Source organism: Camellia sinensis, unplaced genomic scaffold, assembly GCF_055761805.1.
Source record: "Camellia sinensis isolate YWXY unplaced genomic scaffold, ASM5576180v1 Unanchor1, whole genome shotgun sequence".
Taxonomy (NCBI): Eukaryota; Viridiplantae; Streptophyta; class Magnoliopsida; order Ericales; family Theaceae; genus Camellia; species Camellia sinensis.
Window position 1 is genome coordinate 13,760,618 of NW_028128987.1, and position 15,182 is coordinate 13,775,799.

The following is a 15,182-nucleotide window of genomic DNA, read 5'->3' on the forward strand; positions in this document are numbered from 1 at the left end:
GTGTAATTGTTTTTTTGCACAGAGAGAGAGAGAGGAGAGTTCCCATATCTTGACACTGAAGAATGAACTGTACACCATTTTTTACTCGTTCTTCTCAATCCCCAACCACTCTCCTCCCTCATCTAACTACTATATATCTTACATTATCTCTCTGAATTGCTCAACATTTTCTCTCTCTCTCTCTCTCTCTTACCCTTCTATATCTCTGAAACCAAAACAAAAAACAAACACCACCACCACATAGACAAAAGTTTGTTCTGTTTCTCATTCTTCTCATTTCAGGTAATTTAATCTTCTCTCTCTATATATGTATCTTCTGTTTTTTTGAGATTCATCCTACATTTCTACTTCAAGTTCTTATTTTTCTTCTTTTATTTTGGATTTTAGGAACCCTTCAAAGCATATAGCTCAAGAATTAGTACAGTTAATTAGGAATCCTTCAAAGCATATGGCTCAAGAATTAAATATTTTAGCTTGATGGATTTGTTGATGTGCAATCTCAATTCCAAATAAGATAAAGAAAAAAAAAATGATGAGAAGACAAAAGATGGGAGAGATTGCTACTAAGTAGTTTGAGAATGGTTATTTTATTAATGTTTTATTAAAAAAATATGTAAAAAAATGGAGAGTAATGTGATAATTTGTAATATTTTTTAATTTTTTTTAAAAAAAATAACCTATTAACAATCTAGGCCTAAGTAATTTTTCTCAAACATGACTAGTTTCTATAAATTTACACGATAAAGTATTAAAAAAAAATTGGAAATTTATTATTTGAATTAGACTTATTCTAAGTAGGATTCAGTCACATCAAATTTTAATTTTTTTTTTTTTTTTAAGTTCATTAGAGCTATTAGTGATCCAAAAATTAGTGGGATGAATCACCACTCTTTTCTAAATTCCTTTCACTTTCAGGCTAGATTAATTATTACAAGTTTGTGCAATAACAACCTTGATAAAATAATGGTATAATACTAACAATTGATATTAATCATGATAATATACATTACATTACATGGATGACGCTTGTTAATTCACTGCTTGGACTAGATCGTGGAATTAGACTTTTACGACTCAGTCTCATTTTAATTTTTTAAATCATTAATCTTGTCAATTCTTGAGCACAAATCATCTATTTTGTTATATTTGTTTTTGAAAAAATTGATAACAAATATATTTTTTAAAATAAATTGTTAATTTTTTAAAAGATAAATATAATGAATTGATATGGTGATGATTATCAAAATAAGTTTGATTTTTTTTTTCCATAAATAATAATCAATTTAAATTACTAAAATAAGATTTATAGTCGACACATGTCTCCAATTCACCAAATAAATTGGAAATCAAATTATTCCAAATTGTATAACGTGCACTCCATTTGTGGGATGGATGCAAAATCCTTTGTTTTTATTTAAATTTTGGGCTTCAAATCTTATGCCTGTGTGTCTCATTTTTTGTTTTCATTTTTGACTTCTGTTTTTTAAAATCATATAAAGCATGTGTAGGAATATTAGATACAAAGCAAAGAATAAGGCAAATAAAGTATAAATTTTATTTGTAAAATATGTTAGAGTGAATTATATTAATAGTCCCTATAGTTTGGGACTTGTGTCATTTTGGTTCATGTCTTTTCAATTGTGACATATTTGACCATGAATTTTGAATCTTGTTCCAAATAAGGATAATTGAAGATATCATTATAGGGACTATTAGTATAATTTATCCAATATATTATATAAAAAATAATCAAAAGTGAACAATCAAAGTATAAAATAGAAAAAAAAAATTAAAATATAAGAGAAAAATTATTACTACCTTCTTTTTTTTTTTTAAGTAAATAACTTAGGCCAAGTTTGGCTAAACTAAAAAAGTGTACTTATTTCATCTTTTTATCTTTTTTGGGTCACATCAATCAACATTTCCTTTCTACTTTTTCTACACATAATACAAGAAAAGTCAAAAAGTACACTTATTTAGTCTTCCCAAACTTGGCCTTATTCTTTTGGGATAAAGACGAGAATGGAAATTTAAATCTTTAATTAGCTAGGTCGAAAAAAAATTCATAGTGTATATACTGAATCAACTGTGACATTTTCCCTAACAAAAGCATTATGACTGTTGGAATTTAGACCGAGTTCAATGGTGTAAAGATCGGCACAAACCCAACCATCCTTGTCACACAAATAAATAAATAAAATCATCAAAATAAAAATAGAAAATTGTTAAAAACAACCCTAAGAGTTGTTAAAAAATTGTGTAATATATATATATATATATATATTGAAATGTGGAAAATAGTGTATTAAAATTATAAATATTTTGACATTCAATACATCTTAATGACAATCCTGTCATTAGTAAGATCCGTGGAAATATAGTTGCCAAAGAAAGAAAAAATGGAAATATGAACAAAAATTAAAAGATATATAGGTAAATTATCTTTCTACACTATGAATTATTTGTATTTTATTTTTATAAACTTCAAAATGTAATAGTTAATCATTTTGAATTATTATCTTATTACACTTGACATCTTTTGTTTGTCTTGAAATTTAAACGAAATCAAATCATATACACAGGACACACTTAATAATTTTTTAAGATAATAATATTTATTATGAATTTTTTTTAAATAATAATATACTTTTATGTTATAATTTTATTTGTATTTTTGCAAACTAGTCATAATTGGAAAAAATTATCCAAAATAAAATAAAATAAAAATAGAAAGAATAATTTTAGGCATTCACCTTTATCTATCTCGAATGAGATAGTGTAATTATGATTAAATTTTTATATATACAGTGTATATATAAAATAAATCTAAAACGATAATTTTGATTAAAATCAAGATAGATAAGGGTGAATTTGGAACTCACAAAGAAATATGAAATGGAAAGAGGAAACTGCTCGAATCAATGAGAGCAAAAGTCGCGTTAGTCTTGCACGCGGTTTCATTACACACACACACACACTTTCATATATATGCAAGCACACAACAATCTCACTTATCTCTTCTATTTCTTCATCTAACTCTTCAAGCCTTTCTCTCTCTATCTATTTTTCAGAGCATAGCTTCGAATCGATCTCATACATCAACAACAATGGCCGATCGAGTTCACCCCCGAGACTCTCCACCTTCCTCCGGCGAAGCATCAACGACGTCGTCTTCCGCCCATCGCAATGATCTCCCACTGAAGCCCTCCCACCCCGTCCCCGAGAAGCCAGTCCCACCGCCGGCAACTTACGTCATCCAAGTCCCCAAAGACCAGATCTATCGCTATCCTCCGCCGGAAAACGCCCGCCGCATGCAGAAACTCGCTCGCCGGAAGCCCCGCCGGAGCTGCTGCTGCCGCTGCATTTGCTGGTCCCTCGCCCTCCTCCTCCTCCTCATCTTCCTCCTCGCTGCCACCGCCGGCGTCCTCTACCTCATCTTCCGCCCCCAAGCCCCCAAATACTCCGTCGACAACATCGCAATCAGCGGCTTCAACCTGACGTCAGTCTCCTCGATCTCGCCGGAATTTGACGTCACTATCCGAGCTCAAAACCCTAACAAGAAGATCGGAATCTACTACGAGACAGGAAGCTCCGTCAGCGTCTATTACTCCGACGTCGATCTCTGTAACGGAGCTTTGCCGGCGTTTTACCAGCCGTCAAAGAACTTAACAGTTTTCCAGATGGCGTTGAAGGGGTCGAGCATTCTGTTAAAGAGCAGCGTTCACTCGGCGTTGGTGGCTCAACAGAAGAGTGGAACGGTGCCGTTTAAGTTGAACCTGAAAGCTCCCGTGAAGATCAAGGTCGGTGCCGTTAAGACGTGGACGATCACCGTTAAGGTCAAGTGTGACTTGACGGTGGATAGTTTAACGCCGGCGGCGAAGATTGTTTCCAAAGATTGCAAGTACAGTGTGAAACTTTGGTAGAAGAGTTGTTCAGGTGGTCTGTTTGGTTGTAGAGAACATAGTGCACAAAGATTTAGTACTACAGTGGGTGATATATGTTTGGGGGGTATACTCTGTTATTGTTGTTACAACATTTTTTTTCTTTGGTTCAAATCTTCTGTGTATTTTTTTTTTTTTAGATATATACACCATGAGGTTGTTATTATTTTAAATATTTTTGTAATAATTCCGACATTATTTTGAGAGTAATTTGGGTTCTTCACTTCATTGTACTCCCTAATTTGTCAATTTGGTTATTATTGCATTATGTTTGGATTAAAAAGATTTAAATTATGATACAATAAAGTGAGGGTGTATGAACCTCCAGCCTCTAATCATTGACTTGTTAAAATTCGGTTTGAGCCTCTAACTCACCTAATGCTATTAGATTTAGCCATTGACTTGTTAAAATTGGTTTCTAGATGAAAAAAATTTGTTCAAATTTAAACATCAGAAATGCCCCATACACCCACCCCCAGTGAGGTGGCAGTCCATCATTTGACAAAAAAAAAACTATTTTTTTTTTTTTTTTTTTTTTTTTTTTTGGATTTCAGCCAGTGGGGGTGCGACACCTCACTGGGGGTGCGACCCCCACTGAGGGTATGCATCACTGTTGTTTAAACATAGAGACTTTAATTTGTATTTGAGATCTTTAAAACTTAATTCTTAAATTTACTTACAGTGATATGAAATAATACATGTACGTTATTTTTTTAGTTTAAAACTCAACCATGCCACTCAACCTTGCAACATTATTTGCCTTAAATTTAAGGGTAATGTTTCAAAATTGCTAGAATTTTTCTTTTTAGCCCTCATAATAGAAATGGTCTTTGCATTACAATATTTATATTTTACTTAAAATATCTGGCTTTTAATTTTAATTCTCAAAATGGAAGCATAAGAGTTGAAATGTGCATATTTTTATTTTATTTAGATAGAATGATATGTCTAATGTATCACTTAGAGCATCTCCAACGCTACACTTCTTTTTTCATCAAATCTGTCGAAAAAAATGACGATTTTTTCAATTTGATACGAGGCGCTCCAACGGTGAGCATCAAGCAGATTTGGGGAGGTGGTCGACCGGGTGGTCGACCGGCCGGTTGACCAACCGGTCGACCGGTTTGGGCAATTTTTTATTTTTTATTTATTTATTTTTTACCTGTTTGAACCTTTTTCGACTGGTTTGAACCTAGCTATTTCAAAGGGAACCGGTTGACCGGTTGGTCAACCGGCCGGGCAACCGGCCGGGCAACCGATGTATCTCTTTCAACGGTCAGTAACAGTGATTTGGTAAAATCCAGAACTTGTTCTCAGTTTGATACTTTTTTTGCTGATTTCTCATTTTGATATTCATTTGATGCAACGGTTGGAGCATGGAAAAGTACATTTTTCATCAAAATTTAAATCTGATATCAGTTTTGGTTCACCGTTGGAGATGGTCTTAACTAAAACAAAATATCCATTGGCGAGTCATCAAAATCTTTAAAAATATCATGTTAATTTTTTCCCCTCTTTATCAAGGAAAAGGATCATGTGATTGATAATCCAACACAGACAATAAATAGAGGAAAGTATCCAAAAAAAAAATATATATATATATATATATTTAAGATACGTGTTTTATCTATTGCAGAGAGCTTTTTCAAATATTATACAATGTTCATACATTTTAATGTTATTCACCAAAGACATATGAGAGTTCTGTACACAATAATTAGGACCCCTTCTATATCATTATAGATGAAATTATTGTAAAATAATTATATTTATATTTTATTTTATTCACATTTCTAATCAATTCAAACGAGTACCTTGAATTCTAAAATCTATTGTATGTTTTGACCTTTTCACAAAGTTATTGGTACAATTAAGATATAAAAGAGGTTACTATTCAAAACAATTAACCATGACAATTCTATACTAATGTAACCATGACAATTAACAAGGACAGGTTCTACTTATACAACAAAATTTTTTTTTTAATTTCTTTTTTTATCAGTTCATATAATTTTTTGAATAATTCTACTTACAGCCCTACTTTACTCCTTTACACGTTCCATCCGTTTGTTTTGGTCTATAGGGAGAGTATTGGGACTAGTAATACCAAGGTATTACTAAAGTCCCTGTTTGTTTGCAGAGAAAGGGTTGGGACTATTAGTCCCTTGGTATTGCTAATACCCTTGGAAGGGGGATTGGTAAGGAGGAGGTAGAGATGGTATTAGAAAATAGTGAGGGGATTAGAAATTTTTTTATTTTTTACATATTGGGAATTTTTTTTTAAATATAATGTTTAATTTTTTATATTTTTTTATTTGTTTTATTATTTTATATAAAAATAATTTAACAATTCCTCATTATTAATCCCCTCACTATCAATCCCCTCACTATTAATCCCCTCAGGGCCCGTTTGTTTTGGGAGATAGAATGGAGGGGATTGATAGTGAGGGGATTAATAGTGAGGGGATTGTTAGTGAGGGGATTGATAGTGAGGGGATTAATAGTGAGGGGATTGATAGTGAGGGGATTAATAATGAGGAATTGTTAAATTATTTTTATATAAAATAATAAAACAAATAAAAAAATATAAAAAATTAAACATTATATTTAAAAAAAAATTCCCAATATATAAAAAATAAAAAAATTTCTAATCCCCTCACTATTTTCTAATACCATCTCTACCTCCTCCTTACCAATCCCCCTTCCAAGGGTATTAGCAATACCAAGGGACTAATAGTCCCAACCCTTTCTCTGCAAACAAACAGGGACTTTAGTAATACCTTGGTATTACTAGTCCCAATACCCTCCCTATAGCCCAAAACAAACGGGGCCTCACTATCAATCCCCTCACTAACAATCCCCTCACTATTAATCCCCTCACTATCAATCCCATCCATTCTATCTCCCAAAACAAACGGGCCCTGTATTAAAAAAAATGTGATTCCACTACACTTATTATATTACCAAAACTAACCCTAAGACTCTTCAAAACTTTTTCATCTCTTTATACCAAAAGTTTTTGGAGGGAAAATAAGGGAATAGAGAAAGACGCAACAAGGGGAAAGAGAAAGAAGCAAGGAAGATAGTCAGTGGAGCTCACAACAAAGTGCCTGTTCAGTCATACAGTGCTAAACAATTTACATTCCTCCGGTGTTATGTTGCCGGAAAAACTAGATTTCTCTAGCATTTTGTTACTATACATTTACAAAGCCACTTTCTTTCAAACAATGATTTTTAAATTTGTGTCGGGCCTATTGTTAATGATGTAGGCCGAAAGGTACCACATTGAGGTCACTTAAGTTACATTTATAGTCTTTCAATTTTGTTTATTTAATGGAGATGATGTGTTTAGTGCACTTGTATAGATTTGATAGGAAATACGCAAATTCAATCAAAAAAGAGCGCAAAAGCGGATTATCCGTGTGAAAAGCAAAAAACTCAAGCCAGCCAATTCACCGCACGTGTGGCCAAGCTTCATCGCACGTGCTGGGCCAAGTTTCGTTAATACATTGCTAATGAATTTGAATTAATCTAGTGCCTTGTTACTAGACAATTATTCGAGGTCACTTGTGAAGTGCTTGTTTGGTGATACATTACTATACCAATTAGATTACTTTAGTATCATGTTGCCAAAATATGTAACACTCCAAATTTCTAGCCCAAATGATAATACAATAATCATGGCTCTTTTAAGAAAAATCAAATATAAATCTCCAAACTTACATCACATGATACAATAGTTCTTTATGCAACAATACATTCACTTCAAATCAAAATAACATAAACAAATAGATACCCCCAACGGTTTACAAGTTTCCAAGGCTTAGGCCTGGTTACACAAAATGATTATTCAAATCTACACAAATATAGCCCTTAGCTTACACACAGAGTCACAACAAAATGAGAGTCTCGTACTCTCAACACACATTTCCTTACCTTTAGTTAGACGGCATCACCACATCTTTTCCTGCACAAAAATCCCATAGGGTGAGCATAAAGCCCAGTAGAAAATCCTTAACAAAGTATATACATTTTATACAAATCTCAAGAGATGAAATGCACATGTCATGCTATGCCCTTTTGAAAGAAAATCACATCTTCATCTTTGAAAATCATTATGCTCAATGATGTCATGCAATTTCAATTTTTCAAAACTTAACAATTCATTTCAAGAGCAGTAAATACGATTCTACTAATCCCTAGGTCGGTGTCTGCAAGTAGACTATACAAGTACTACCAATTTGTCATTTTTACCGGTATTAACCGGAAGGCTCGACACCTATCCTGGTGGATTTTCGGTTTTTCACCCCGGACTCTCAGGCCAACTTATTCAATATTATCTACACCACCTATCAAGACTTACCAATGTATTTACCCCAAAACCATTCCATGAAAACTTGTTTCTCAACATTTTTTTTCTCAATGCAAGTTTTCAAATCAACTTTTAAAGTTTAATGTAATCAAATGAATTGATATGCCAATAACACAAGATGAATATAAATACTTTTATTCCAATTCATCATCCAAGGAATAACAAAATTCCCTATTGTCAAGTATTCTTAACAATTAGTTATTTCAAGACTATTTCAATGTTTTGAACAATAATTTTCAGAATGAACAATAATTCTTATATTCCCTGAAATCCATCATTTGTATAAATATAAATAAGAAATTTTCCAAACATCCATTTATTTTGACGCACAAAATAAATATAACAATATCATTCATGGATTTTCAGTCTCTTAAAAAAAATATTCCCAAATTTTAGATTTTCTCACCAAAACTATACAACTCAAATCTTTTGAAAGAAAACTTTTCAAAATCGTCTTTTCTTCAATCAACGAAGATCAAAACCCATAAGATCATTTTAAAAGAACAAGAGGCAAACCCATTTTCAAAATTGCTCAACTCCTTGAATCAACAATCAATTTTCAAAGCTATCGAAAGATGATTTCGAAAATCATATAGATCTTACAAAAATATATATATAATTCTAAGAAAATCCCTGCCTCAAGTTTTGAAGAAGAAATGAGATGAAACCCCAAAATTTACGGTGTCGAAACTCGATCTCGACCGCACACAATGAACCCCTCAAGAAGTTACACAACTTTGATGAAGAACTTCGGTCTAACTCCCAACCGATTTGGAGGAATCAAAGAGAAAAGATGACTTCTAGAGAAAGAAGCTCTGAATCTGGAAATTTTGGAGAGTTTAAGAGAGAGAGAGATAACTGAAAAAGTGATTTGAAATCTCCCATTACGGACTGATATAACATGGTTCGCTCGAGCATGAAATACACTTTCCCATAAGCAATTTCGAATGCATTTTGCATTTTTGCTTCGACAAGCTGACCGGGCAGCTCGACCCCTGTAAGTTGACCGGGTCAAAATCGGGATCGCTACAAAATATAATAGATTTGTCTAGTCACCTGTCGTTGTACGTTAAAAGATTTACTTTTTTTTTTCAAGCATCCATAAATCAAACACGCATCACTAAAAGCATACTTAAAAAGTATCTAGGGGTGTACACGGTCCGGATTGGTTCGGTTCTGAGAAAATCCAAGAACCGAAGCAATCCTAACGGTTCTGTGATTTTGAGAACCAGACCAGACCGTTACACTTGTAAAACCGGACCAGAACCAAACCGAAAAAACGGTTCGGTTTCGGTTTGGTTTACGATTCCAAAAATTTCTATTTACAAAAACAAATTGTTAATATTAGCAAAATAATTACTCAAACTAATTACATTTAACTCATGATAAAAACTAATAATATTAAGGCATTACTTAATATTACATATCTATATCATCCTAATATCATTAAAATTATAAAAAACCAATTAATAAAAATAAAACTTGATATTATATATATATATATATATATCTTTTAAAATTCGGTTCGGTTCGGTTCGAACCGCGATTTTTTTATAAAATCCATTAACCGAACCGTTTTTATGGTTCTCATATTTCTTAATTCGAAACCAAACCAATTCTTAATAAAACCGAACCAAACCGTACGATTCGGTCTGGTTCGGTCTGGATTACCAGTTTGAATGGATTTTTGAACAGCCCTAAAAGTATCCATAAAAATATCAAATGTATGAGCATCTATAAAAGCATCCATAAAATCTGTCATTGTTTGCATTTATCAATCAAACATGTTATCACAATTTGTTTATATCGATAGTTTTGGAAGTTACTACATCAGGGCTGACAAGCGTATAGAATTGATGAATATGGGTAATATATGCTTTCTCCCATCTACTAGCACATGGGTGATGAAAATGAATTCAATTATTTCCTATCGGAAGTACTAAATGACCAGGTTGCTGATAAATCTATAACAAAGACATCAATAAGTAGAATTACAAAATAGGACATAGTAATGATCTAAGTAGGCTCGGTAGTTTATACCTGCACGGAATGGTTTCCATATTTGCAAATCCTATGTAGATATCTCTTTGATCAGGTGTCGCAGTCGATACTGATCTAAGTGGCAGAAACGTCAAGCACTATTGTTGCATAAATAAATAATAAACAATGACTCGATAGTATGATGCTATCAAATGGCCCATGTTGAGCATAGTCATCCAATAATTAAATCCAGAGCCAAGTTCGAAGTAGGATAAGATAGAGGTAAGGTTATCAACCATTTCCTATGAACCAAATAGTTGCACGTAATGCACTACATTCGAATGCAGCTCAAGTGTAAGTCTTGGTTTTCTGCTATTACCTCCCACATCTGATGTCTTTATAACAATGACAAATCTAATCTTCTTCCCAACGTCAGAAGCCTATTTAATTAATGCTTGATAGCTATTAAAAATCTAAGGATAATAAATACATTTATACATCAAATTATTAATAAAACTCAATACAAATTGTAAAAATTGATGTATATTATTGATTGATGTATTGATATATATTACAATGATTCATGATTCCTATATATAGAAGAGGGTGAGTGTGTAGTAGGTGAGGAGTAGGTGAGGAGTAGGTGGAGAGTAGGTGAAGTAGGTGAGTGTGTAGTAGGTGGTAGTGGTAGGTGTGTAGTAGGTGAATTTTAACAGCCCCCGCAAACTCAAGGGGGATAGGAACTAACCAACTTGAGTTTGGAGTCGGACCCCTAAAAAGTCGCACCCTCAAAAGGTGTGCCCAATCTTTCAAAAGGCGTGCCATCAAAAGGCGTGCCCAATCCATAAAAAGGCGTGCCAGATATGATGGCGAGACACGTGAGTGCCTTGGCTGGCGCGCCCGTTTGTCGTCTGGCGTCAAGTGGCGCGCGATACGCGTGGCTGCCTCGGCTATTTAACCAAGACGGAGGCTGAGGCTGAGGCTGAGGCAGAAGCTGAGATAGAAAAACTGAGAGAAACCTCTGAAAAATTCTTCGTTTTGCTGAGAAAGATACTCTGTAACACTCTGTTGCCCAGAAAAATGGCTTCGTCTTCCCGCGGTCTGCTCACTCTCTTTCCTGACCTCAACGAGTCAACAAGAGAGATAACTGGTGCGGTGGCACTGGAACCTCAACCAAGCGCCCCGGAGTTTGCTCCGTTGAACTTTCCTATGCGGTCTGTGGAGCAAAGAATGGCAGTGCAGTCGGATGTGGAGGCCAATCAGTATACATTGAAGTCATGTGTGGAAACCATGACTGCGGTTACAAATTTGTCGAACCGGCTGCAGAGTAGGACAAATGAGGTGCAGCAGTTAAACGCCCAGCTGGCTCTGCTCCAACGCATGTATAAGGATGCGCGAGCAGAGATAAGTGTGCTAAAGGCGAAAAATAAGGAGCTGAAGCGGAAGGCCACCGTGATGTTCCGTTTTGGAGGTCTGCCATATTCTGCAGTGGAGGAGCAGGGAGTAGTGATCATGCCCAGTGGAGTGGGAAATACGGAGGCAACACTGTTAAGGACCGCCCAGGACGGAGGCAAAAAGAAGAGACCGGCGGCAGAGTAGGTCGGTGGGTGGCCGTCGGCAGAGAAAAAAAAACAAATCTTTTGGTGTTGTGTTTTGGTTTGTTGTGGTTGTTGTTGTTGTTGTTTTTTTTTTTTTTTTTTTTGATTTTTTTTTTTTGTTTTTTTGTTTGTGTGTAAAATGGTGATCGGAGTTGATTCCTAAAATGAATAAAATATGGGCTGGTTGTGCAAATTTGTAAAATGGTTGCAATGGGGTTTGGAATTTTTTTTTTTTTTTGGAATAAGAAGAATAATAATAATAATAAGAAGAATAAAAAAATAGGCATCACGGAGTGGGCAGAAAAAAAAAAAGAGGGAGGTGGTGGAATGATGGGTCAAAAAGTAGAATAAAAACAAAAGTGCACATGGGTTGGAAAAGGGAAGAAAAAAAAAATAAAGAAAGGTAAAGTGGGGGTTTTAAAAAAGAGTAAAAGGGATTGGGAAAGCAGAGAACATCAAGTCTGGAATCACCTATCATGTTGTTAACAAGTCATCAGAGTGCTATATACACGATGAAGTTCAATCCAGCCGGAACAGTCATTGCATCTGGCTCACATGACAAAGAAATTTTTCTGTGCAATTGAGGCCAGATGGGTCCTACCTTCTTACCAATGGCAAGGATTGTAAGCTCTGCATATGGGACATGAGGCCATATGCTCCTCAAAATCGTTGTGTGAAGATATTGGAAGGTCATCAACACAACTGTGAGAAGAACTTGTTGAAATGTGGATGGTCACCTGATGGAAGCAAGGTCACAGCTGGTAGTTCAGATCGGATGGTGTACATTTGGGATACAACTTCTCGACGCCAACGGCTTGTTCTTCTTTTGCTCCGGCCGAACCGCCGGCTTCCGGCTAAGGGTAGGTTTTTTTTTTTTTTTTTTTTTTTATTACTCTGGAGCAGCTTTGAGAGTGAAGCTCATGCACCCGGCTAAAGGAACAATGCAATTTTTTTTGGAGGTAGATTAGGAGAGAGAAGGGATGTCTCGGGTGGAGTCACCATAGAGAAAGAAATTAGTGACGATGAAGATGAGAAAACAAAGAAAGAAGAGTTTCTGGTATGTGTTTGTGATATGTGTTGAAAAACTCCCGCGAGCAGCGAATGCAAGGTTGCCGGTCGGCTGCCCGCCGGAAAGAAAGGAGTATAGGCCTAAATCTTATAGCCCTGATACCATGTAAAAATTGATGTATATTATTGATTGATGTATTGATATATATTACAATGATTCATGATTCCTATATATAGAAGAGGGTAGGTGAGGAGTAGGTGAGGAGTAGGTGAAGTAGGTGAGTGTGTAGTAGGTGGTAGTGGTAGGTGTGTAGTAGGTGAATTTTAACACAAATTAAAAATAAGAAAAGATCGTATTCATAAAAAAAATTAACAAATCTCGTCTGTAATGAATTTATGATTAAAGTCCACTAATAATGCAGTACTTGCATTGTTACAATCGGTAGAAGCATAATCCTTCCAAGCAAAATAATAATAATAATAATAAAAAATGAAACTAGAAATACATGATAATGAGTAGCTAAGCAAATTTTAAAAATTCGGCCTTGAGTTACCGGAAATGTGTATTTTATTTGGTAGTTGGTTACCAGACATATATTTTTTGTAATGTGATACTGGATTATTTTATTTTGTTTGATTTCGAAACACTAAACAAAAGTAGGAGAACAGTCTGAAAAAACGAAATAAAAACATACCAAACAAATAAAAAAAACTCACTATTTCACTTTTTTGATGGTTCTACACTACCGTTTCTTCATCCGTTACTTTTTTCTATAATCAAAACACTATGATTCTATAATTCTCACTTTTTGAAAAGAGATGTGCAAGAGAGAAAAAAAATTGAGAAATGAAGAAAAGAAGTAGAGATTGAGGACTAAGGGGTGTAAAGAGATAATAAAATATATTTAATTTTAGTATTTTGTACTTAAAGGTAATTTCACACATGAGTAAAATTGGAAGAAGAAGAAAAAAAAAACCTCATATGGAGGATGTAAAGAGGTAAAGTAGTGGTGTAAGTAGACTTACTCCATATTTTTTTGGGTAAAGTACAAATAAACTCTTTGAGGTTTGCTAAAATTACAGACTGTCTCTTGTGATTTGAAAAATTACTACCCTCTTGTTAGAATTTTTTATTTAACAGAATCAACTGAAAAAATGAAATTCTTAACTACTCTCTTATACAATGATTAAATTACTAGAATTATTAATTGAAATAAATTTCTGATTTCATTAAAACTATTAATTAACTCGATGATTTATTAATAAAATGGATTATTTGTTATGAAATTAAAAATTAAGGAGAAATAACGTAATTTCTAGAATCACAGACAAAATTTATTTCAAGTAAATTTTAAGGAATGTATTTATAATTTATTTTTATTTTTTTTACAAATTACTGAGCAAAAATTAATAATTCCAATATCGAAAAAGTAGAAAAATAATCATTCTCAAACACATTTATTATTATTTTTCTCATACAAAAAATTAAACTATCACCCAAAAAAAAAAAAAAAAAATTATGAAATCCCAAGACATCCAATAATATTGTGATCCTTATCATAAAGTATCATAAATTGAGATTGTCCATTAAATGTGATAGTGTCATGTGATATTATTGTCACATATAATATTGTGAAACCTCAGTAGACAATAGTACAAACTTAGAGAAAGAGAGACTAAACTCATTTGAAAATTGGCTATTTGAGTTGATTTTTTGACTTCTTATTAAAAAATTATATAAAAAAGTAAAGAGAGTAATGTGATAATTTGGTTTGGCTTTTTGGGTTGTTTTGGGAAGTATAAAATAAATTAATTTTTTTACTTATTATGAAAAGACGTGCAAAAAATAAAAAGATAATGTAACTCAAATAAGCTAAAAAATAAAAAATAAAAAACTAACTTATAAGAGCATTTCCAATGGCAAATGCTATTATAGCATTGACATTGCCAAATTATGACAATGAATAGTAGAAAATGATAAAATTATAGTAATGATGCTCCAATAGAGGGTTGTCATTTTTTCCATTTTAACACATAAATTGGTATGTATAGGACGTTTGGGCGGACAACTGGTCGGACTGTCACGCCCCCAAACCGCCCCTAGTAGTTTGGTGCCGTGATGGCCAGTAATCCGAGATTACCGAAGGCCGACTTACAAGATTTTCACACAATCAGAGTATAAAATATGGGGCTTACAAGTGCGGAAGCAACATATATATATATACTGAATCTAAATAGTCCGTGAGAGCCGTGCTTAAGTCCAATGAAATGACATACATTTTT

At 33.7% G+C, this 15,182-nt stretch overlaps 1 protein-coding gene and 1 pseudogene across 1 annotated transcript; both read left to right on the forward strand.

The window, feature by feature from the left end:
• The first annotated feature begins 31 nt into the window (after positions 1–31).
• On the forward strand, positions 32–4,169 carry LOC114280581 (NDR1/HIN1-like protein 13). Its single transcript, XM_028222966.2, has 2 exons — positions 32–282; positions 3,072–4,169. The coding sequence occupies exon 2, from the start codon at positions 3,108–3,110 to the stop codon at positions 3,921–3,923; it is 816 nt and encodes a 271-aa protein (XP_028078767.2). The 5' UTR covers positions 32–282; positions 3,072–3,107; the 3' UTR covers positions 3,924–4,169.
• Positions 4,170–5,875: 1,706 nt separating this feature from the next.
• LOC145814096 (uncharacterized) lies at positions 5,876–13,041 on the forward strand (annotated as a pseudogene).
• The last annotated feature ends 2,141 nt before the right edge of the window (positions 13,042–15,182 follow it).